General features: G+C 38.4%; 1 protein-coding gene across 6 annotated transcripts in view; it reads left to right on the forward strand.

Annotated features, from left to right (window-relative positions):
- LOC124156288 (centrosomal protein of 104 kDa) overlaps positions 1-24,596 on the forward strand; it is a 66,849-nt gene that overhangs the window by 36,536 nt on the left and 5,717 nt on the right. For all 6 annotated transcript variants that reach the window (XM_046530740.1, XM_046530743.1, XM_046530738.1 and 3 more), the window contains 4 exons: positions 1,200-1,331; positions 13,729-13,942; positions 20,000-20,325; positions 24,297-24,445. In XM_046530740.1, coding sequence (XP_046386696.1) covers positions 1,200-1,331; positions 13,729-13,942; positions 20,000-20,325; positions 24,297-24,445 — 821 coding nt within the window. The remainder of the gene's footprint in view (positions 1-1,199; positions 1,332-13,728; positions 13,943-19,999; positions 20,326-24,296; positions 24,446-24,596) is intronic.

The following is a 24,596-nucleotide window of genomic DNA, read 5'->3' on the forward strand; positions in this document are numbered from 1 at the left end:
AGAGGGGTAATAAAAGACGAGGGGTCAGGGCACCTGCTCCCGGATTCCAAGAGTAAAGCCTAAACCCCGCAGTGTTGGGTCCCGAAACAAAGACGTCGTACACCCGCGACTGTCATAAAAGGGGGATAGCTTGAAAACGCATACATATATGGCTTTCGTTCTCTTGGTCAGGAAAATCTCAGACAGAAATATACGGCTTTCGTCTCCCAGTCAAGAAACGTCCACATGTATATTTACGTCTTTAGTAGGGAAAAGGTCAAGGCCACTCACTTTATTAACCACTGAATGTAGCCTTATTTTTTTATTTTCTACTTGGAGCAGTAAATTTCTTTTCGAAAGTGGCTTAGTGGCATTGACTGCTGCCAATTATCTGATCTCAGTTATGTTCCCTTCGTAAATTAAGCATCTTCAGTCAGTATTAAGGCTTATGTTCTTAGCATATAATACTGACTTAAAACTTCTGGAATCCAATGCATGGAAATTTTTTATCTATGTTGCAATTTTATACTTCTAAATGCTGCCTTTTTTCATTTGAAGCCCTGGAAATTTCAGAAAATATTTTATGGAAAGTCTTTGAAAACTCTCTCACAGGTTTTAATTCAAATGATTGTAAGATGTGGAAGAAATTTGGTTTTAACCCATTTGGTTGTGCATGCAAGATGGGAAGCATGGAGAGGCCTTCAGCCCGGTTAGTCATGATCTGTCAAAAAAGACTGCCTCATACTTAAGTGGTTCCTCATTTAAATTTATCTTCTGCTTTACAGTTAATTTAATTTGTGTTGTATTGATGAAAATGTTTCTCACTTCAATCATATTTAATGTTAAGACTGATGGTTTTGCTGTACCTCCTAGCAGTATTTTTAATGTCTGTAATACCTCAACAAAATTGTTGTATTGCATTAAAATTATGTTGGAAAATATTTTGCCAAAAGTAGATTATGTACCCTTTAGTTACCTTGTCATCTGTAAGTTTGTTAATTTTGTACTCACTCATGATAAATACTTATCATAAAGTAACTTTTTTGTGCAAGTTTAATGAATAAAATCAAGGAAGATAAGTTCCTTATCTAAAATTTGAGATTTGATGGGAAGTGGGGCATGTAATTCATTATACTGTTACATGTGTATGAAAAAATCATATACCTACTAACATCATTGATGTATCCTTATCATACTATTACATTGTGCGTTAATTTCAGGGAGCAACATCTGATACCAATGCACATTACTAAGCCCATAACAAGCAGCACTCATCCTCGTCTTGCCTTGAGCCGAGCAGAAATGGCTGAGCAACTGATTCTCCGTCATGGAATCTCAACTGAAAAACAGAGGTGATATGAATTTATTTATAACCTTACAGTTAATGGTATTCTGTGTCATTATTTGGTTGGTAATTATGAAATTTTTACTGGCTTATACAAATTTACAAGTTTAGTTATAGATTATATATTATAGTGCATTCTAAATGTCAAACACTTTGTGCCACGTGTTATATTGTTAATGACAATTTTCACAAGATGGCCTATGTAAAACTGAATGATTTACAGGCAAAATACAGTACATTCCTGCTATGTGATGTTTCAATCTAGGACGGATTTAGCGCATGATCTGATTGATTTTGTGTATGGCTTTTGAAACTTAAAATACAGTGATATATTGTTTCTGCATTCATCAATCGCCGTTTCTGGTCCCAAATAAAGTGGCACAAATACAATGTAATTTTTTCCCACTAGAAGTTCACTGTTTCTGGAGGTCAACTACTACATGAGTCACCTATTTGCCCAAAAGTTGTCTAACAATAACTTTTGGCTATTGGTATTATACCTTTATTGTAGAGATGTGCGAATAGTATCCACAAATACTCGAATACTAGAAAGTATTCGATATTCGAGATCTCGAATAGTTATGCTTAAGGTACCGTCTCGAAAACCTCGAATACTTCGAATTTCGCGTCATACACTGTCGCACGAACATTGTTGGTAGTTGACTCGGAAAAATGTAGAGAACTGTAGTCGTTTAGTGCACGCAGTGCCGTTTTAGGCAAGTTGACGAATTACATCAAATTCGTGGATTAGAGCGGTGAAAAGAGTTCGACGTGAGGAACCGAAATTGATCGGGTGAAAAAATCCAAAAATCCACGATTCCCCCCACCAGGAGAACATCAGTGCCGTGGGATAGTAACTGCATAGCACAATTCTCAAAATCCGCTACCCCCTCCATCCATCAGCCCTTGGCCCCTCCTCGGACGCTTTCCTCCTCTCCGAAAAAGGCCCCAGCTCGCGCAGGGTTCGTATTACAGAGGCCATAAATCAAAAGCTTCTAAAGAAAATACAGTAGAATCCTGATTAAAGGTTTTTCAGGGGGGACAAAATTTAAAACACTAAATGCGGACAAACACTAAATGAGGACTTGCCATTTTTTTCAGGTTTTAGGGTCTGTAATGATTGGAATGGCTTTTTATGAATAAAAAGTATTATTTTAAGTAACTAAAAGGTGCTGAATGCAGCAAAAAATTCTTTAATGAAATGTTCTCTGCCGCATGAAGGTTGGGTAATACTTTTCAGGAATCAGCTAAAAAAATGGGTAGTAAAAATAAGTAATGAGAGGATGACAATTGTTTTAATGAAATATTTTATGAAAATTCTAATAAACATCAACTTATAAGCATTCCCTCATAGATTATTATTATGGACCTTAGTGATTCCATTTTTATACATATTTCAGTGGTCTCAATGAAATTTAGAATTTTTTCTGTAAAAGTGACATGTAGGTGACTACAGCATTTCTAATATAATAAGAAAAGGTGTAAGTAGGTACTCGAAAAATCATGAGGAATGAGTGAAATAAAGGGATAGCAGAAGATCGCTAATCCCGAATTCTCAACTACCGAATATCTAGTAAAAGGGAGGTTTTCTGGAATTTTGCCAACTTAACGTTTTCTGTTGCCTCGGCGAAACAAGGGATTTATGAGCCTTTAAAAAGCCTCCTGTGCGCACATTTTTGATTTCGAGGTCATCCAAAAAAGTAGAATCTTATTTTAGTATGCGTACAAGTTGATGGTGATTCAACTCGATGATAACACCAGATTCGTTGTCATATATCCGCGGCCTTATGCAGGTCGAATGGAGCCGGGAGAAGTTGCTAACGCGGCGCACTGATCACCTTGACTCCGACTCGCCTTGTTTCTCGGCAGCTTTTAATAAAATTTGGTTGGACCTTGAATAACGATTAGCTAAACTCTGTTAAGTGAAAAGGTTTAATCTTCAACAGAACTGGATTTCAACCGAAAAATTGTCAGTGCCTCTGGAGTTTGGCAATTTCGTCAGGGTTATGATGTCGAAGTCAACCACCAAGGGATACCTGCCGGATTTTCGTATTTTTCCGCCCTCATCTATTCTACCGTGAGTATGCGGTGATTTTTTTCCAGCATGAGCGATTTATTTAGAGTCATGGACCGTGATAGTTCGTCAAAACTCCGATTGTCATTCTCTTTTGACATTAATTAGCACCAGATAAATATTTTTTAATCGACAGCGATATCAACCAGCCGCATGTCGAAAAATTGGCTCCGGGATATCTAAATTACGATGTAAAATAATGTTGTTCCGTAGGGAAAGAATGCTCTCACTCATGGTCATGACAGGGGAAACACTTCCTCTGTTCTTTCGCTGTTCCTCCGTGGAAACTGACCTTGGAATGGATTTTAGAAAGAATCTTCTAGTGAACTGCGCAATTGATATTGGGCCTCCTCTTTTGAAAAGAGAGAGTAGACGACTGAAAAAATATTGGGCTAATAATCGACTGCCCGTAAGGAGTAGAATTGAAAGGGCCATAAGCCATCAATTGAAAACATAACGAGAAAACCATTATTGTAGCGGCCCTCGGAGGATAACTCGTGTCATCAGTCGTCACGTATCATCGAAGTCAAGTTCAAGAAGTGAAGAATAAGGTAGTTCGAGGTTATTAAGGGATGACTTTGCTCCATTAGATCGGATTTGATACAAAAAGTGCCTGGTGTTTGGATCAGAAGGGGAGTGAAACGTTACGAGAAGACAAATCACCCAACTTGCGAGTTGAAGGTCGCAGCGCTGCGCTCGCGGAAGAAAGCAGTTGAAGAAGCATTCCCCGGTAGATTCTATCGACTCTTGGTAAACTTTCATGAGACTGTTCTTGTTGATGAGCATAAATTCGAAGATTTGGATGAACCGTCATGAAAAAAACGTTAAATCGGGCAAAAAATTCTTGAGCGGGACAAATTTTTCCGACCATAAATGCGGAAAAATGCAAAATGCGGAAACACTAAATACGGATAATTTTTACATTGTCCTAATAGGGAATGAATCGGGACCCAAAAAAATAAACGCTAAATGCGGAAAAACGTTAAATGCGAAGACGTTTAATCCGGATCCGACTGTATCAACCCACACAGCACATCGTTGCCAGAGGACGTCCGCTGCGCGTCCGTCGCGTCCTCTCAGTGTCCGCGGATTTTCAGGACAGCCAGAGGACATCCGCCGGCTGTCCTGGCCATCCGTCCGCACACTGTCCTATCTCGGATGTCCAGCGGACGTCCAGCTAGTGTCCCATTACGCAGGGTTTGGGAGTTTTGGTTTCCTCTTAAAACACTCACCTCCTCAAGGAGGAACTCCGAGAGAAAGTCTCGTGATCCTCCTCCGAGTAGGGAGTATAGGAGAAGGGAGAAAGAAAAAAAACTCTCTCTCGTTTCTGAAGCCAGAATACTTCCTCCCGATCGAGGAAGAGGAAATTTTTCGTGGAGGAAGAGATATTTTGAGGATTATTTTAGGTAACCAAATGTAATCCTCTTGTTGGAGTGTGGACTCGGAGGAAATTATAAACTATTTAACGAAAAAAAAATTGACATTTTTACCGCTTCTATAGTTTAAGAACAACAAATGTACGCTATTTTTAAGTTTTATATTGTTTATAACAATTAATTAAGTTTAAACAAAGTTAGCAACAATTTAAGTAACATTTACGAGCGTTTCTACATGCCTCACGGGTTAAACAACAACAATTGAACGAACTTATGACTCTCTACATTATTTATAACAATTTTTAAAGTTTAAATAAATTTAGCAACAATTTTAGAAACTTTCAAAAAATTAAAAATTTCCGCATGTTGTACGGTTGAGAAGCGTTGGATGAACAATAAACCCGTACTTTTCATGATTATAAAAATTACTTAAATTTAAACAAATTAAGCAACTTTTACAAAAATTAACAACAGGAATAATGGAATTTATCGATTTTTACTGAAATTTTATATTATGTACCAATGTCCTGCGGACGTCGCGTAGCCGTCTCGGGGACATTCCATTCCTACAGGTTAAATGAACTCTTTCAACTTATTGATTAATTAATATTTACTCTCTAGGGATTAAAAAATCTCAGAGGCGATTGATTGGAAAGTATTTTAATGAAACATAACGCTTTAAATTCATTTTAATTTTTAATGGTAAGAATTCTCCTAAAATTATCACGGCATCGATGGCCTCATTCCCAGATTAGAAATTGTAATTGTCCAATTTAAGGATAGGCAAGTAGAAGAAGTAGTAGAAGATAGAAGGTAAGTACTGCCGTACCTTTACTTTATATCGAAATTCTAGTTTTTTTGGTGGCGAACGAATTTTGAATCTACCGCTACTCCGCGATTCAGGAAGGTGTGCTCCCATGGTTCTCCACATTCCTCCGTTCCTCCTTTCCAACAGAGGAACCGGAACGGAACACCGAAGACAGCATGGTGGTTTGGCGGTTACAAAGATGCTGCTGCAAGTAAGTTTGATGTGACTTCTAAATAATTTTTTCTTGGCGTTCACTGGCGGCAGTATAGTGTTTCCGCATGCTCCTTATATTTCTTATAACTCAGCCTGTAACATCTCGAGGAAAAATATGGCTCTGCTTGGAACAACATTACCGTCTTGGTAAAACCGTTAACCTTGGCAACTAAAGGTAGCGTCTTTTTCCGTTGTTCATGGTGAAATTTTCGCTTTTGTTCCTTGTTTACATGATATAATTTAAAGTGGAAGTTCTTGTACTATAGTCTCTGTACGCGAGAACGTATAGGAAATAATGTAAGTGCTAGCGCATAAAATAGAACCTGTTGTTTTGATAGCGTAGGCTACGGCTGAATTTGTTGGAAGTCCCAACGGTCCGTTTGGTTCCGTTCCTAAATCAAATCAAGTAGGGTTCTTGGCAATAAATATAACTAGGAATTGTACTTACGTGTAACCGGGGGATTTTGCAACACGCATGTATGATTAGTAGGTTTCACGTAAATTATTAATTCTTTGAAATCGGACTACACCGTGTGATTTCTTTCGATATGTATAGTTACGCACGCATCGAAAAAGAACAATAATGTTATGATAGGATAACCACCAATGTTTAGCCTTTTTACAAAAAGTTTTTATACTCTTTATCTGTTTGATGGAACTAGGTTAATAATTAAAAATTTTAGGTCCTAAATAAATAAATGATCTATTATGTCAGTAAAGATAAGGCTTAGGGATTGAAAAATTACAATGCCGACGTAACTTTTATAGCGTTTATTATATTTTTTCTGCCAAACTTTGCTAACCTAATAAAATATAAACTAATTTAACTACAAACTAAGTAACTGTGCTATTAGTCATCCATGCATTTAATTTAGTGGAAACTATAGGACTGTAAGAAACTCGGGATGAATCTAAACAAGGTCTAATTGTAAGTGATATATTGTGTAAACAAACCTTAAGGCTATATTTCATGGTTCATTTATTTGCTCAAACTGCTGCATGAAATCTTATACCCAGAAAATAGAACTTGTGCATCTTTTCGTACAGCCATCGGTACACATTTTGGTGTAGAGTATCGTGAACCTGATATATTTACCTGGAGGCATTTACTGACTATAGCTTTCATGTAGTGGAGTTGAATAAAAATAGTTCATCTGTATTTTTATTTATTTCCTATCTCTATTTATAAGATTGTATGTCTCTCTTCTTATAATTGTCTGTATACTTATTTGTCTTCATTCTTTACAGATGTTGCATTTAACCAGGACGATACAGCCACCAATTCTAGTGTGGAAGTTACAGTGAAGAGTTGGCTGGAACATGCTAAAGCGAGGCATGTGAGAGAGGTGTAAGTATTCGTTTGATTATTATATAGGTTTGAGCAAGGAGGAATAATTTTGGTCTGGATACTTTTTTGGCAAGTTGCTCCTGTAAAGGGAGCTCATAGAAAGTAAATTTAAATAATTATTAAACATCTTGTAATACAAGGTTCACCCTTCCATGCTAAAGGTAGAGAAAATAGTATTGTTATGTATTATTTTCAGATGCAGATTCCACTACCAAGTAATTCAAACATTTGAAAACAATTTTTGTTCTGCATATGGGAGGTATAATTACCAAAAACGTGGTTGAAAAGGATCTCATGCTCTATAAAAGTTCGATGTATAGCACCTGTAGAACTTATTCAACAGGGATGGTAGTTGCACAGTACTACAGAAGCTACTATTTTCTAGTAGCTCTAGCTAACTAAGATGTTTTGAAGTAGGTGTTTTTGTAGGAGCTATAGAAATTTCAGTAGCTCACAGCAGGCCTTAGCTGCTATTCCCCTGTTATGTCTCTGTCGAAATGTGAATATTGCCAGTGAGCTAGGTTGTCACTTTTGCCTTGATACCAGACTACATTAGAAGATCTATTTTAATTATTAAGATTGGAAGAATTCGGAGATCTAAATCATGGAATGGCCTTAACTACAGCAAGTTTTTGCTAGTTTTTCAAAGTTTCTATTTTTTTAAGTTGCATCTCGGCCAATGCAGCTAAGTGGTTTGTGTGCCAAATCAGTGTGGCTGTTTTCACACTAATCCCAAGAGATCTAGTTCACTTAAACTTCCTCCTTTAAATTTTCTAGTTTCCTTTACTCCTATATCATATTCAGCTCTTCTGCATTAGTCTTCCTTAGCTCCAGCGTATGTAACTTTTCTTCACCTCCACAATTCACTCTAGTGTAGTCATAATCTTCAAGGGGAGACCAATTGTTCAGAAATATTATCCTCCATTTGAATGCTTTTTCCAATATCTTTTTCGAGACCTCTACTAAGCTGTCTGGCAAGGATGGATCAAAGAATTTTTTTCTAGATGGTGCACCAGGGTCTAACAGGCAACAGTCTTCTCATATTTGGGATTAAAATCTAGTTCAACAATTGTTCTATGAAAAATGTTCTTAATCATAATATATACATTACTAACACATTAATAATTTTTCTCAAAATCTTTTCTTATTTAAGAACAAGAAAAAGTCAAAGAAAAGTTTGTAAAATGTATTCAGCCTGTAATGGACAGGTTTCCTAATTTTGAAACCTTAAGAATGTTAAACATGTGACTAATAAGACTGTAGCGTCCTGTCTTATGTAATCTGCTTGTTACGTACAAGATACAATTTCTTGCTACAATGAAATGTTTATATACTTCATTATTACAGGAGCAATGCAGGAGAGCAAGACAGCCCCTGAAAAGGATGTGGAGGTTGCCATCCAAAGCTGGCTAAGGCACGCCAAGGAGAGGTTACAGGGGAAGAAGAAAGTTAAATAAATCGTATGTAGTTTCTGGCATTGTACTGTTTTAAGAAGCCAAATAAATATTGTGCATGAAATTGATGCCTTATTTATTTAAATTCTTGTCTTGACCTATTATTTATTAGTATCGAACAAAATGCAATCCTAACCTAAACGTGTCCTGAAGGTGTCCAGAGCGGACAATTTCAGGTCGTCCATAGGCCACCTTTTTTACTGACATGCGGACTTGCAGCGGACATCATTTTGTATGAATTCGGCTGTCCGTAGGATGTCCATAGGCCACTTGGCGGACAATCACCGGATGTCCGAAAGGTGTCCGTGTGCTGTGTGGGAAGTTACAGGAGAGTAATAGAATTGTGTTTAACCCTTCCCTCTTTCTACCCCACTGACCTTTTGCTGCCAATCTGCTTCAAAGTTCCCCATTTCTGGAGGTCAACCGCTGCATGAGTCATCTATTAGCACGAAAGGTGTCTAACAATGACTTTCGTCAATTGATATTACACATTTATTGGATTGAAATATCAATAATATCTGCTTAATTTCAAAAAGAATAAGACCAAACATGACGTAATTCTGAGTTTATTTAAGCATTTTACGCAAAGAAATAAATGTCAAAATGCGACGGAGACTTAGCATTCTGGCGAAACTCGATATCCTCGCAACTGAGCTTTTCGGAATTTGATGCGGTATTTTTTTCCGAAAACATATATCAAGTTACAATTTATGAGTTGTGCTATAAATCTCTATTGTTGCAGTCACAGACGAAGGGATATTTTCTCAGGATATTTGGTTTCTCCCTGATATCAATTCGAATTCATCTTCTTATCTCGTGAGAACTTCCAAAGATGGACTGAAAATAATCGAAGAAAATCTGGTGGAGAAGCGCGTGTATTTTGCAAAATGCCTCGGATTGTCCGCTAGCACTTGACAGCAGGAGTGGAGGTAAAGCGAGCTACCTTTTGATAATAAGAAGTTGGATGAAGCCGAGTATGAGATGGGCGTGCCGCTGAAATGGCGTTTGGTGGATAGGAATGTATGCATCAGACAGAAATCCATCATAGCAGTTTAAATGCCGAGACGGCATGCAATCATTTTTCTGAGGTGGTGTGTCCCCTTAGGATATTTGAAAGAGATGTTAGTTGAATCAACTATAAGCCCAAGTTGTTTCCATAAAATTAAAATATTCCATTAATCAGCTAAATTCCTGTTTGAATCCTTTAAAGGAAATCTCAATTACTCGCCAAAATCCTGGGTTTCCTGCTGCATAGGCAACCTAGTCAAACATTCCTGCATTCATAATTTTTTTCTTCCCCCCTGAAAAACAATAGATCGAGGTTCCACTGTATACCTTTTTATTGATACATTCATCAAGGGAAATAGAAGAGAAAACGTACGTTTATTATGATTTGCGCAATTCTAGTATTCGAGGTATTCAAATATTCGAGCAATGATTTAATATTCGAATTAGAGTTTGAGAAACCTGCTATTTGACCCATCTCTACTTTATTGTATTTAAATATTTGTAATGTGCGCAGTACTTACAAAAAGAATGAGGCCAAACACGACCAATTTCTGGCATTATGTAAGCATTTAAAACAAGGAAATACAGTGGAAGCTCGGTTTAGTGAGTTCGACATTTTACAAGAATCGCGTTTTTGTGTGTGATAGGTTTTGTACTTCCAGACGGCCTATGTTTTACATGTTAAATAAATCAGATTTAGCAAGGTGAAAAAGTTCCTTCCACAGTGAACGCTCAGTGTTACGACAGATATTTCTTGAGGGCTATGTACCGCTGAGAAAGTATTTATAATACGTTTTGTATTTTCCCGACTACAATCTTTGTAGTGGCGATAACGTGATTGCACTTGTATTCTTCCTGCTCCTTATAATACCCAGTTTTCTAAAACTGCACATCTGTGGCTGCGAGGTCACGGCAGAAACATGAATTGCACGACTGCTTCAAAGGCACTGCACGACGTCGGAAACTACACCGTCAAGCACCAGGCCAGGTCTTGCATAAGTTGCCCGGGACGCAGATCAGTGATCACTGAACATGATGCTAGGAAAACAGGAACACAAAACTCTCGTGATGGTAACTGGTGTGCGATCACCCCACCGCTCAGATGTGGTCATAGGAAACCAAGGCTTATGGCAAACTGTCTTTGCAAGCAAGTGTCTGGCTATGACTCATGCTATCTCCACTTCCACTTCCCTCGCTGCCTTCACTTCTACTATTCTTTTCTTACTTCAAGTCCTGGCAGTAGCAGAAACTTACCAGAGATAGCCCTATCACTACTTGAGTGTAATATGGAGGGCACTTCCAGTGCACCACTCTGCCCAGCAGATGGGACGTCAAGTCCCTGGTCCCTTTGGAGCCTCTAATTACAACTTGGCTAATGCCAACATAGGGTTTCTATCCCCCCAACCCCTACTTCATGGCGCTAATGACCCCAGCTGTCGCTAACCTCCTTCCAAATAGCATTCCATGGATAATACGGAGCACAGGACCCGGACACTTAGATTTTTCCGGTGTTTAGATCCCTTTTTTTAAGTGAGCTATTTAAATAACTGTGCAACTGCCGTCATGCCGCCAGTGATGAATAAAAAAATGATTAATAGTCCGGAACAATTTTCCCTCTTTATAATTATTTACGCTTTAAAAAAGCATTTTCCCATGAAATTTTAGCATTTGTTGGTTTAATCTATCGGGTATAGCTCCTCTGTCGGCATTCTTCCGCAAATTCAGCGCCGGGACCTTCGACTCACATGCCGTGTGACTCATCTTCACGTAATATTTTGCTTCCCCCTATCTGATAACAACACAAAACACTTTTTGTATTTCGTTTTAATGGTGCTTAGCCATTCCTGAGTTCAAAGGGACTGCCTTGTTATTCACGTCTTGAATTTGACTTCAATGATTACATGACGATTGAAGACGCGAGTTATTCTCCGAGGGCATTAAGTTCCGTTCCGTTAAAAATAAATGCTTGCCACCTAGCGGAGTTAACCTAATAGCTATTCAAGTTCCAACCATGTTTCATTTAAACCCACTGACAATGATATACAAGTTGAGTCAGTTCTGAGTCAGAGAACTTTCCCTCGCCTCCATTGGTCCCGCAGATGAGGGGTTAGCCCGTGGAATGAGACAACGCATGCTGCTTTTACCGTTGTGTTGAATCACCATCGACTTACGTACATACTAGAAGTACGACTGTCTTTTTTGGATCACCTCGGAAGCCAAAATTTTGGCACGGGAGGATTTTTAACGGCTCATTTCGCCGATATATTTCACTGGGGCGACGGAAAACATAGCGATGGCAAAATTCTTGAGAACTTTCCGTTTCATGATAATGTTAACGTCTCTGGCGATCATCTGTTACAATCAAAAGTAGTTACACATACACGGCGATTGCCGTATCTTTTAGGTTTCGATATCCTTCTACGGCAAATTTGAACTAAGAGCGATATTCACGTTCGTAAAGGAGCCTGAAATATTACTGAGAGGGCGCAGGGGGAAGCAATAATTAGATTTGTGGTGTTTTTAGTTTCATGCTCAACAGCACGACGTCATTTCAACTGTTCCTGTATTCATTTTTGCAACTCATTGAGACGAATAAATAACCTATCTTCATATTGCTTCAGTCGGGATTTTCGAAACAAGTCGGAAGACAACTGCGTAAAATCAAGATTAGCGGCCTCTTTGGGGCTGGGGTTATGCTGCGCAAAACCGAAAAACTGCGTAAAATCAAGAAAAGATGTAAAATCGAAGTTTCACCATTGCAATTCCCTATGCTTTCCGGCCAGACTCGAGTGTCGCTGCGTAAAAATGAGACTTTATGTAAAATCGAAGTTTTACTGTAATGGCGAAACGACAGTCATAAGAAAAACACATTTCACAAGAATAGCTGTGCAATTTCACAAGAATTTCGTTGATGTGCGATAAGTAAAAGATCTTCACAAATTTCAAGTTACAAATTGTTTGTCTATAGTTACATTATTATACTTAGTAGTAAAATATATGAACCATCCTTTAAGTCTGGTGTCTCTAATATTTTTGTGTTGTTCTTCCATGGACATTTTCAATCTTAGTAGAGGGATGAACCCCTTTCCTACATGTGCCACCCACTGTTACTAGAATGACTACAGTTGTTGTGATGCATTTCTCCAATAGAAGGGAGCAAATCATTGAGCACAGACATTCAAGGATTCCGGTAGAGCAACACTACTTCACAGGACTCTAAGGCCCTTCAGTGATCTGAAGCGCAAATGCAGGATGTAAAAAATTGAAGATCTTAATTTGAATTGTGAAAATTTTGAAAAAATGCAGCATTACTACTCTCAAGACTGCAATATAATTAATTACTCATTTCACAGAATTACTTTTAATTCCTTTGCTTACTAGAACATTTTTACCACAATATCCTAATTAATACAAGACTTCTGAGCACAATTATGTGAGGATTTTGGGTGATTAAAAGTGATAATAATTCCATGAAACTCATGTATAGTTATGTTGGACATCCCTATAGTGCTTGCTAAGTGCTTAACCTGTGTTATTTTTCCCATACTTTGTACTGTTTATTGAACAGAATAAATATGATCTCAGCCTTTGTATTATCTATTTTAAAAAGACATAGATAATGGAAAAACGTTAATTCTTGGGTATTAGTGCATTTTCTGTTTATTTTCAACTTTTTGAATGGTGGATGCTAATATTTCTTACAAGAGCAACTCAAAATTTTTTATCTAATTGGGTTTTTCTCGAGTCCAGGTCAGCATTTTGCACGAAAAATCACCGAGACACAATTTTTTGGGAAACCAATTCAATTTCGCTCCAATGTCGCATTATCACAGTTTGCAAATATTCAAACTGGCCTTGATGTTTAACAGACTCAATTTTAGCCTTAAAACACATATCATACTATCTACCTGAAATTAAATGTTCTTGACTTGGGTTAAAGAAAATTTATCCATGATTGTTGTCTGATGTATTTTTATAGAATAAGTGTACTATCATTTATATTTATATATTTTTTATTTTGTGTGTCCATAATATATTAATTTGTTGAAGGAATAAAATAAAAACTGGCTCCTGATATTTGAACAGGGTACATATATTAAACTTAATTTCTTCTTCTTTATAGTGGCCTTACGTGCAGAGTTTTGTCAGAACTTGGGAACTCTGGTTTACATCATCCAACGGAATCTGTCAGGAAAGCATCAGAAAGGATTTTAATACAAGTATATCAAGTAAATCCTAGAGTTGTGAGGAAATTACTTCCACCAGAAGATGATTTAACACGAAGAAATCTCCTGTATAGACATTTATTCCAAGAATTTGAGAGGATTGATGTTCAGGTAAAATTATTAATTGATGGTATCTAATGAAAGAAGTAGTAAGTGACTGATTGCTGGCTTAACTGAGGCTTTTGGGTAGAATGAGTGATTTACTTAGAAGCGGAAGTCATATCAACCATTGAATCCTTCAGAAGATCTAGGGGCCTATTACGAACGAGCGGGCAGTACGCTACCGCCGGGCGGAGTTTTCGTTCGGTATACGGTATCATACCGTCCCTTGCGATTACGAATGGGACGGTCGGTAAGTCACCGCCGGGTGGAGAATACGTGTCAGGGGGTCGGTAAGGAGCGATGCGGCGGAAGTGACGTTTGTATGAAAAATTCTGAGCTCCTTCAGCCCGAAAATGGTGTAGCCAATGGCAAGGGCGTGCGGTGTTCCAATTCCGCGGCAACAGTTCCTAGCAGACGAATATTTCGGCAAGAGTTGTTGGCAGTCGATAAAGACAATTAGTGGTATTAATGGATTAATGAGGATGTGTCCATCGTTAATTCGCCTTAAAAGTTTGAAAAATGAACGAATTTTGCTCCTCAATTCTTACTTATAGGATAAAAAGTTGAATAAAACAATAATTAGCAGTGACTTGCGGAAGATATCATCAAAAAATATGTATGAGCAGACGCAGGTAGTGACAAATTGCATGGCAGACCATCGAAAAATTACGATAGAAGTACTTTTAGGGCCAACGGGCAAGGTGAACCACCAATTCCATTTGAGCTTTGACCGAAATGCCCATTCTTAAAAAATATATGAAAATCCACCGCGAGTACTTTGCTGGAGACACTTAATCACAGACAATATGACACTCAACATCTGTGAAATGACAAAATATCTGTTGCTCTGCATTCCTTTTGTGTAAGTTACGGGGTTTGGAAACCTAATGCAAATTCAGAGAACAAGAAAGGCATTTTTAAAAATAATGAAAAATAACTTTTTGGCTGTTATCTATGAAAAGCAATGGAGAATTAAAAAACACAAGATATTCACTTCTGGTTACAATAAAATTTTATTTCAATATAATGTGACAGAGTTTCACCATTTCTTTGGTTTAATCACGGGTACACAACCACAGCAAAACAGTCTGCCCACAATAAACATGTGAGATCGCGAATCGGTTCCGCGGCAATCACACACACAGGCTACAACTTATTTCAATATTTCAGGTAAAATCCACAATCGATACAAGCTCACACCATTATAAATAATGGTAAAGAGGCAAATACGATCATCAAAAACTGGAAGTCACTACCATTCTTATATTCATCACGTAAACCTTACAATCAAGAGCTCGCTATGATGAAAACAATTATTTAATCACTGATTTTAAGCCTCACATTATCCTACGCAACTGGCACAGGTGACTTTTCTCACTAAAACTCCTTGGTACGATTGATATACTAGTATAAACAAATTTCACACATGGCTTTGAACTTGATAGCTTGGTCGTGAACTGTAATCTCTGCGGTGAATGACGAAGGTAAAAACGCCACTGACAATTTTTACATTACTATCAGACACTTCTCGATAGCGTAAACCACTGTTTACAAACCAACCACAATGGAACAGTGATAATTGCAGCTCTTGGCAGATATTTGTCAACCTCGTCAAACTTTGTGCATTACAACCACTGGTACTGTGATTAACGGTAGTTGTCACATTGAAAATAACACTATCTTGAAACAAAAGATGTTCGTAGAAATCTCCAAGCAGCGAGCAAAAGTTACATTCATCTCACAATTCAAGCAGTTATAACGTTGAAAATAACACTACTTTGGCACAGAAGATGTTCGTAGAAATCTCCAAGCAGCGAGCAAAAGTAGTATTCACCTTGCAATACAATGAAGTTGTCACGTTGAAAAGAATAATATTTTGCCACAAAAGATGTTAGTAGAAATCTCCAAGCGGCGAGCAACAGCTGTATTCACCATACAATACAAGCACAGGCAGTCCTTAACGACGAATTTTCCGGTACCTATGAAGAAATGGAAGAAGTTTTTGCATATAAAAACATAGCGGACATTAAAAAACATCCAAATTGTTCTAATTAAATAAATGAATGAGGGTCAACTTACAATCAACGTATCCATCTCCTACAGCTGTGGCTCAGACGACTACAACATTGTTATATGGGCATTAAACTGAATTGTGAATTTTTTTCCTTAACTAGGGTCTTTACTGTCCCCAAAAGGATAATGAAGTAAAATTAATGAACTGCATCAGTTTCATTTTGTGGAAAAAGTAATTAACAAAGAGCAAAATATCATAATTATCTTACCCGTTCCTCTCTAATAACTTTCATCATTGACTTTTGATTGATTATCATTAATAATTTTATTTTTTATTTTGAGTGTGTGATGGTGGTTGATAGAGCTTGACTAATAAACATGGAATTGATTTGGGGCATTAACTCACGATTTTGACAAGCTAATCCAGCAGCGAGTGCCACGTATCTGGAGCTGAAAAAAAAAGAATGGACGAAACACTGAACAGTTCCCGACTTCTCAACAGATTACATAATGCTTTGTTCACATTATGCCCAAAGCGCGAGTTTCTCTACATCACACCATGTAGCATCGGCTAACTCCAAAGATGCCAAGTTTGAAATTTTGGGTACGAACTTTTCAAATGTTCATATCTCTGAAAGTTAGTAAATCAAATGTTTGCGAGAAAAGGACTTAACGTATGTCCAATGTACGAGTGGTAATGAGTGGGTCACCATGATTCCACAGGAATGAATCTTATTATTTGATGTTGCTTGCATACTGAAGTTTCTTCTAGTGAAGGAAGAATTATAATCGACGCTCTAGGGCACAGTGCACCAGTAGAACTCAAACACAGCACAATGATTATAACATAGCATCACATATATCCTCCTAAATGCCATTGCTTACTCGTGGAACTTTGTAATAAAATTCTTTTTGTAACTGCGGTGACCGGGACTGAGGTTCATAATTTTGTAGTAATGAAAATTTTGTAATAGCATTTCTTTCACTATAGATTGAATTGGTATTTTCGTTGGGATCAACGATTTGCTTCGTTATAACAAGAATTTCATAATAACATTGTTCATATTATTGAGACTACTGTATTAAGTATTGAAAGGGGAAACGAAAGTTAGAAAGCCCTACTAGCTGACAAAGGTTGAAGAAAGTAATGGAGCAGTTATGAAATAATAGTACTTATTAATCCCCAATCTTAGAGAGACTGTGCAATGATACTCGTATTTCTAGACCATGAAATTTCCTGGCAATATACAATTGCTAAAATGGTTTTTAGTTTTAAAGACTTTTACTGCTAACACTTTGGCATACTTTGAAGTACAACAACTGGAACAGTTAAGGCATAATAGTAACTTACTGTTCACATTCTGAGAGAGACAGTGCACTGATATTTCCAGTCCAATAGTACTTTCCCAGGAATATATAGACACAATAATGTGTTAGTGAGTCCCTTCCTATTATTCCTTCCCTTGTCTTTGTTTTCCTTTGCCATTCAGGATTCAGATTTTCCTTTACCATCCAGGATCATTAGATTTCTGGTTGACTTAAGGGTGGAGGAGAAAAAAGGATCAGTACTGCCTTGTGCAGGGACACTACATCATACTAATCATGGGTCAAAACTAGAGATGTGCGAATAGTATCCGCGAATACTCGAATACCTCGAATACCAGAAAGTATTCGATATTCGAGATCTCGAATAGTTATGCCAAAGGTGCCGTCTCGAATACCTCGAATACTTAGAATTTCGCGTCATACACTGTCGCTCGCTCGTCGTTGGTAGTTGGCTCGGAAAAGGAGAACTTTAGTAGTTTAGTGCATGCAGCGCCGTTTTAGGCAACCTTACGAACTATATCAAATTCGCGGGTTAGAGCCGTTAGAGCGGTGAAAAGAGTTCGACGTGGGGAACCGAAATTGATCGGGTGAAAAAATCCGAAAATCCCAGGTGTCCCCCATCACGAGAACCTCAGTGCCGTGGGACAGTGACATTGGCGCATTTCCCACGATCCGCTATCCCCGTCCATTCAGCGTTCGCCCCACCCCCTCCGACGATTTCCTCTTCTCCGAAATCAAACAAAAGGTCCCGACTCGAGCAGGGATCGTATTACGAAGACCTCAGCTTCGAAAAAAATATCAAGTTATCGGAAAATAATAGAATCGCGTTTCACCCTTCACTCTTTCTCCCCCACTGACCATTTTCCCGCATTCGTCTTTTGATAAAAATAAGACGAGGTGTTTACCATGTCTCCTTTGCGGCTAATAACGACAGGCAATTATTTTGAATCTTCCCCAGGAGATGAAACTACCACAAGGAGGAACTCAGTGCCGTGGGATGGTGACATTGGCGCATTTCCCACGATCTCCACTATCCCCCTCCCTTCAGCACACACCCAGCCTCACCCACTCTGAGGATTTCCTCTTCTCCGATATCAAACAAAAGATCAGACCTCGCGCAGGGATCGTATTACGAAGACCTTAGCTTCGAAAAAAATATCAAGTTACGCGAGAAAAATAATAACGTGTCTCGCACCCACCCCCTTTTCTCACCCGCTGACCTTTTTCTATCTACCTGCTTCGAATTTCCCCCTTACTGGAGGTCAACTGCTGCATGAGTCATCTACTAGCCCGAAAGGTGTCTATCAATGACTTTCGGCAATTGATATTACACTTTTATTGGATTGAAATATTAGTAATATGCGCGTAATTTAAGAAAGAATAAGACCAAACACGACATATTTATGGCTTTATTTAAGCATTTTACGCAGGAAAATAAATGCCGGAAAGACGAAGAAATACGACGGGGGCTTAGCATTTTGGCGTAATGCTCAAATAGGGTGCTTTCCTTTTATTTTTTTATTGCCTAAATCGAAATATTATTACTCCTGAAGTACGTATTTAACGCTTTTAGATTTTTATAGGACGATATCTATTTTTCGCGATTAAATTAAAAGTGAAAATTTTCCATCGTGCGAAAACGCGACGCGTTAGTGGGAATGATGGGGAAAGGTCCGTGTGACGCATTTCTGGTTCCCCCTCCCACCTTGTGAGGTGACCTTGGGCGAGGCTCTTAGCGCTGATACCTTACCAAACCTTACCTTATCAAACGAAGAAAACTTTCCGACCTTAGCCAGTTTTAATAAGTGATTACTAAGACATGTTTCCCTGAGCTGTGTGCCTCATGCATGCATTAGTAACGTCAGACGATGTAAAACTCCTATCCTTTCGTGTAGAAACTAGGTACCTGTGATGTCACGTGGAGTGGCATCACATGGGTGCCAATCTGGCCTTTTTCAAATGAGGATAAAATTGACCATTGCCATTGGTCTAGACCGGTATTTCTAGAACCAAATAATTTGTATATAATGAATACACCAATGGTAGGTAACGAATCACAATCTATGCCTTTCATTTTCTATGATGAAGCAAACTACCCTATTGTTTACATAAAAGTAAAATATTCCATTAATCAGCTAAATTCCTGTTTGAATCCTTTAAAGGCAATCACAATTACTCATCAAAATCTTGGGTTTCCTGCTGCTTAGGCGACCTAGTCAAACATTCTCACATTCATAGTTTAGTATTCGAGGTATTCGAAATTCGAGGTATTCGAATATTCGAGCAATGATTTGATATTCGAATTCGATATTCGAATTCGAGAAATCTACTATTCGACCCATCCCTAGTCAAAACATTTCCATCCATTCGTTGCTTCAAAACTCTTTTTGATTGGCAAAGAAGAAGGCCCTCTCTCAATGCTTTAAGAGTATTTGCCTTTCTTTGGAGCGGTATCATGGTTCAGTGACATTGCCAATTCTATGTCAATTCGAAACTTCTAAAATTTTCGGCTTCTGAGTAGTAAGATTTTTCTGTTCAGGACTGTACTTGTAATCACTAGCCATTCTCCATATCTCTTCAGTTCTCATTGGTTTATTTTTTTATTAGTTTATTGTAAATTTTACCAAATAAATGGATTATAACCTCTGAAAGAATTAATCTGTTGTAAAACTGTTTTTGGATATGTCTGTCATTTCACAGTTCTGATGCCCAAATTTTGCTTTTTAGCGGAAGAAAGACATGCTTCAGAAAAGTAAGGCAGCTGCTGCAGCAGCGGCAGCAGCAGCACCTTCAGGTAGAATGTCATCTGCAGGAAATGTCTCTGCCACTGGTGAAATGACTACCTCCGTGGATACCATCTCTTATCCCTCACCTGCTCACACAGTCAGTAGTTCATCATCAACATCCTCATCTTCTATAATGACATCACCTGGTGGAGCATGCTCTGGTCATGCACCCATGGACGCTCAGTCAAAAGCTAAATCTCAGGCTCAAAGTGCCTGGCAGTCAAGGCAGCATCTTAGTCCAGTTCCTGATGCAACCAGTGAGGAAAGGTGAGGAGAAAATTGTGGACTGAAATGGAAAATACTATTTCCATTTGTCAGCTTTGAGACTCTCTCTGAGAGAAGCATTGCTTTCCTTTTGCATGTGCTTCAGATCATGTCATATACTCTCTTACAAATCATTCTCTAAAGTACTGAATTAAAGATTCATTAACAACAGCACCTGATTGAACCCTCGAAAGGGCATAATTTACCTTAAAAAATTATTTTTTTTTTTCAAAAGAATTTATATGTCATTGTTAGCTTCTCGTTTACATGAAAGTGGATGAAAATGAGTCCTCTGTAAGTAAAAGCATAGGGGTTATCATTTTTCAAACCTCCCTATCTACCCTGTCAATATTTTTTAAGGGACAGTCTCAAGTGTACCCCTTTGTGTGAACTCCAAATTTTAGCCTGTCTGTCTAAATAAAGCCCCAAAAAATATTTTTCTGGCCTGGACTTGGCTGAAGCACATGGGGAAAATAGATATCAAAGTAGCTATGATTTTGGAGACTCACTATTATAACAATTTCATATACGTAATTTCCTGCTGCAAAAATGAAAGCCTGCTGGTGTGGCCAGAACTTAGCAAAACCTAACTTTTAGAAATATGTATTCTCTTTGCTATAGGGCCCACAGTATCTGGAGTTTCAAAATAATTAACTTGTAAATGAATCTCTTTCATTTTTTTCACAATATGCAATATTAATACTAACAAGGAAACATCGCGAGAGTGATGTTCGGGATCTGGATGCTAATGTTATTTTCTGAAACTATAAATGTAAGGTAGAAAAAGTGTCACGGCTTTCTTCCACATAGGCCCAGGTTCGAGAGATATTCGCATGTAAAGATTTTTTGTGCACCACTTCTTCCCTTTTGTAATTGCTCCCTCTCAACTACTTGGGTGGTGTAGTGGATTAGGGCACTGGTCCAGTGCTTCTTGACGCATGCGTCCAGGTTTTGAGTGCTGGAGTAGGCTAATTTTTCCCTCTTATAATATTAGAAATCACTGTTACAACTCATCTCCATTTGTTTCATTTAGTTACTTTGCGATTTTTTTATTTCTTGAAGTAGTTGAGAGGGAGAGATTACTTAAGGGAAGTCGTGGTGCCCAAAAAATCTTTACATGCGAATATCTCTCGAACCCGGGTCTACATGGAAGAAAGCCGTGACTTTTTTTCTACCTTACCTATATAGTTTCAGAAAATAACATCAGCATCCAGATCCCGAAAATCACTCTCGCAAGGTCTCCTAGTAAGTGTTTCAACTCATTGACTCTTCATAAGCTACAAGACTTGCAGAGAGAAATGTTACTGGTGAAGTTGTGAACTTTGTTCAACATATATCTTGTAAGGTTTAGTCCTCTTAAGATTTTGATTTGTCTCCTTCCAATAATTTGATCAACAGGTATATTCAATCTACTATGGGTAAAATTTCATGGGAAAATTCTTTTTTAATGCGTAAACCGTATAAAGAGGGGAGATTTTTCGGGGCTCTTATTCTATTTTTGTTCATTCATCACTGGTGGTCATGACAGCAGTTGCGAGGTTATTTAAATTGCTCACTTAAAAAAAGTGATCTAAATACTAGAAAAATCATAATTACGGAATATCCTAGCTCACATGTACTCCATATTTTCTATGGTATGGTATTTGGTAGGAGGTAACCGACAGCTGGCATCATTGGCACCATGAGGCAGTGGTTGGGAGGATAGAATCCCTGAGTTGTCCTTACCTAGGTTGTAATGATAGGTTCCAAGGGGACCTGGGCTAAACGTCCCATCTGCTGGACAGCGTATTGCACTGAAAGTTCCCTCCACACTACACTAAAGCAGGGGTACGGCCATCTCTGAATAGTTTCTGCCACTGCCAGGACTTGAACCGAGGCACACACAGTGTGAAGCTTTCGTGATGCATCAGTGAAATTTTGTTCCCTAATAATGGGGTTCATTGGTTGACTTTCCTCAGGTATCTCATTTCTTCAATCTCCAATCTCGGTTTGTCTATAGGTGGTAAAATGAATTTCCTGAACACTGCTGTTAATGAGCCAACTTTTTTTTTAAATTGGATATTCTGTGAATATTTAGTACAGCAGACTCCATATTATCCGGCGGCGGTTTATCCGGGTTGCGGATTATCCCTACATGATTTTTCACTCTCGCTCAATGTTTTCCGCAGTCTTTTTAAAAAAAATCGGACGAAAAATCATCGGAATTACGGCATTAATGCTAGAATACACCGGGCTTATAATTTGTGTTAGAATCCGCTTCGAAAAACGGAATCGATCACGTGCTAGCTGCATCAACAGGAGCTCTGCGTTCCTGTTTTCCAAGCCTCGCAGTGCGCGACCGTGGTCCTTGATCACAGATACATATCGCGCAGCAGTTGCAATCCGGCAACTTGTGCGAGAGACAACTACAGTGAGTCCTCGTTCTACGTCACCCCGTTTAACGTCATTTCGCAATAACGTCACGAAATTTTTGAGACCATCATTGGTTTATCGCACCTACGCTTCGCGATAACGTAAAGTCTTTTAAATTTCGCACGAAAAAAAAGGCGAAGCGGCGGGCGTTGCAGGTTGTTCGTTTTGTGGGCGGTAATACAGTCAGTCTAAGCATAGTGTAAAACGGTGTGTTTATTCTTAAATGCGATTACGGTTTTAGCAAAAATTTCTGCAAAATGAATTCTTGCGTAGGTGCGCAAGGTTTTACTTGACATAATTGTTTTCAGGATCCTAAAAAGTGATTTCAAGGCATTTTTCCGTGTAGAACTCGGAGTTTTTGTCGTCACTTTTTTTGCCGAGTTCACAATAATTTTGGTTCCTGTAACTGCGCGATGTTTCAGCGATGATGATGCCCAGGCGACGCTCGCCCGGGCAACCACCATAGCGAAGCCGAAAAGCAAATGCTGGAAGATACAAAAATGGAGAAGGATTTACGTCACTGGTGCTATTGTCGTCGATGAAGACAGGAACTCGTATTTATGCGATAGTTTGGCGTTCCCACCATAAAAAATGCCCCAGATATGATACGCTAACATTTTTTTCGCTTACTAATTGTGAGGTCTAGGAGCCGATATTCACTTTTTACATTGTTTCTTATGGGATATTATGCTTCGATTAATGTCATTTCGTTTATCGTCACATTTTTCAGGAACGGTAAGTGACGTTAAACGAGGACTCACTGTACGTAGCGTGGTGCCTGACAGTGTAGTTTCCGACGTCGAGCAGTGGTTTTGAAGCATTGGTGCAAACCAATTTTCTGTATCCATGATCACTCAGAAATAGATGTGTGGTTTTGGAAACCAGGCCTTACATGGAGCATTAATAATACGAGTTATCGCCACTAAAAAGATCGCAAACTGGCAAAGAAAGCTCTCAATGAGTCCGGGAAGCACTTTTAAATAACAAAATAACTGCACAAATAATAATGTATTGTTTGTTTTACGTAAATTATGAACATTACAAGACATTAAAGTGAAAGTTTGGATTATCCGTGTTTTCCGATTATTTGTGCCGTCTCTCCCCGTCATTAGCCCAGATAATCGGGTGTGTACTGTATCAACATTCCGAAATTTCTCCAGTGTAACAGCCCTGCAGCTTAGGGCCAGAAATGCTAGCAATTTGAGCAAGACGTTCAACCATGGTTAATACTTCATCTGTGGTGTTGCTTGTGAGCAATTAAGATTATTAAGCTTTATTTTCTCTCCTCCAAATGAGTAATTGCATCCTGGAAACATAGCAGACCCAATTGAAAAGGATTTCATGCTCCTTTACCAAAAAACCTTGCATAGGAAACTTCCTCACTTATGAAACTTTTTTTGGTTCTCTGCTGAAATTTTTGTGAGGTTCTACATTATATCATGTATTGCACATGTTAGTTGACGTACAAGACTGGTTCATCTCTTGGAATAGTAATGCATGGTGGAAATATTGCAAATTCTTATCCTTGAGCATCTGTTATTCTTAATTAATTATCTTTGCAGAATGTGTGTATTTTGCTTAGAGAGGAACAAAGCATTTGCATCTGAAGAAGGACTGAACCTTCACTATTGGAGGAACTGCCCTATGCTTACCCGTTGCTCCCACTGCCGTCAGGTTATAGAGGTGTCTGCTCTTTCTGCTCATCTTATTGGTGAGTGAGTTATGATGGCCCCCTTAGCCATCAATTATCAAATCTTCTTTGAAATTTATATTTTCTCAAAGAGAATTAAGTATGCAATTACATATTGAATATGCATGATATCAAGGCCACCATTCTGAAAGAAATTGCTGGTGCACTATTT

Source organism: Ischnura elegans, chromosome 3 (assembly GCF_921293095.1).
Source record: "Ischnura elegans chromosome 3, ioIscEleg1.1, whole genome shotgun sequence".
In the NCBI taxonomy this organism is placed as follows: Eukaryota; Metazoa; Arthropoda; class Insecta; order Odonata; family Coenagrionidae; genus Ischnura; species Ischnura elegans.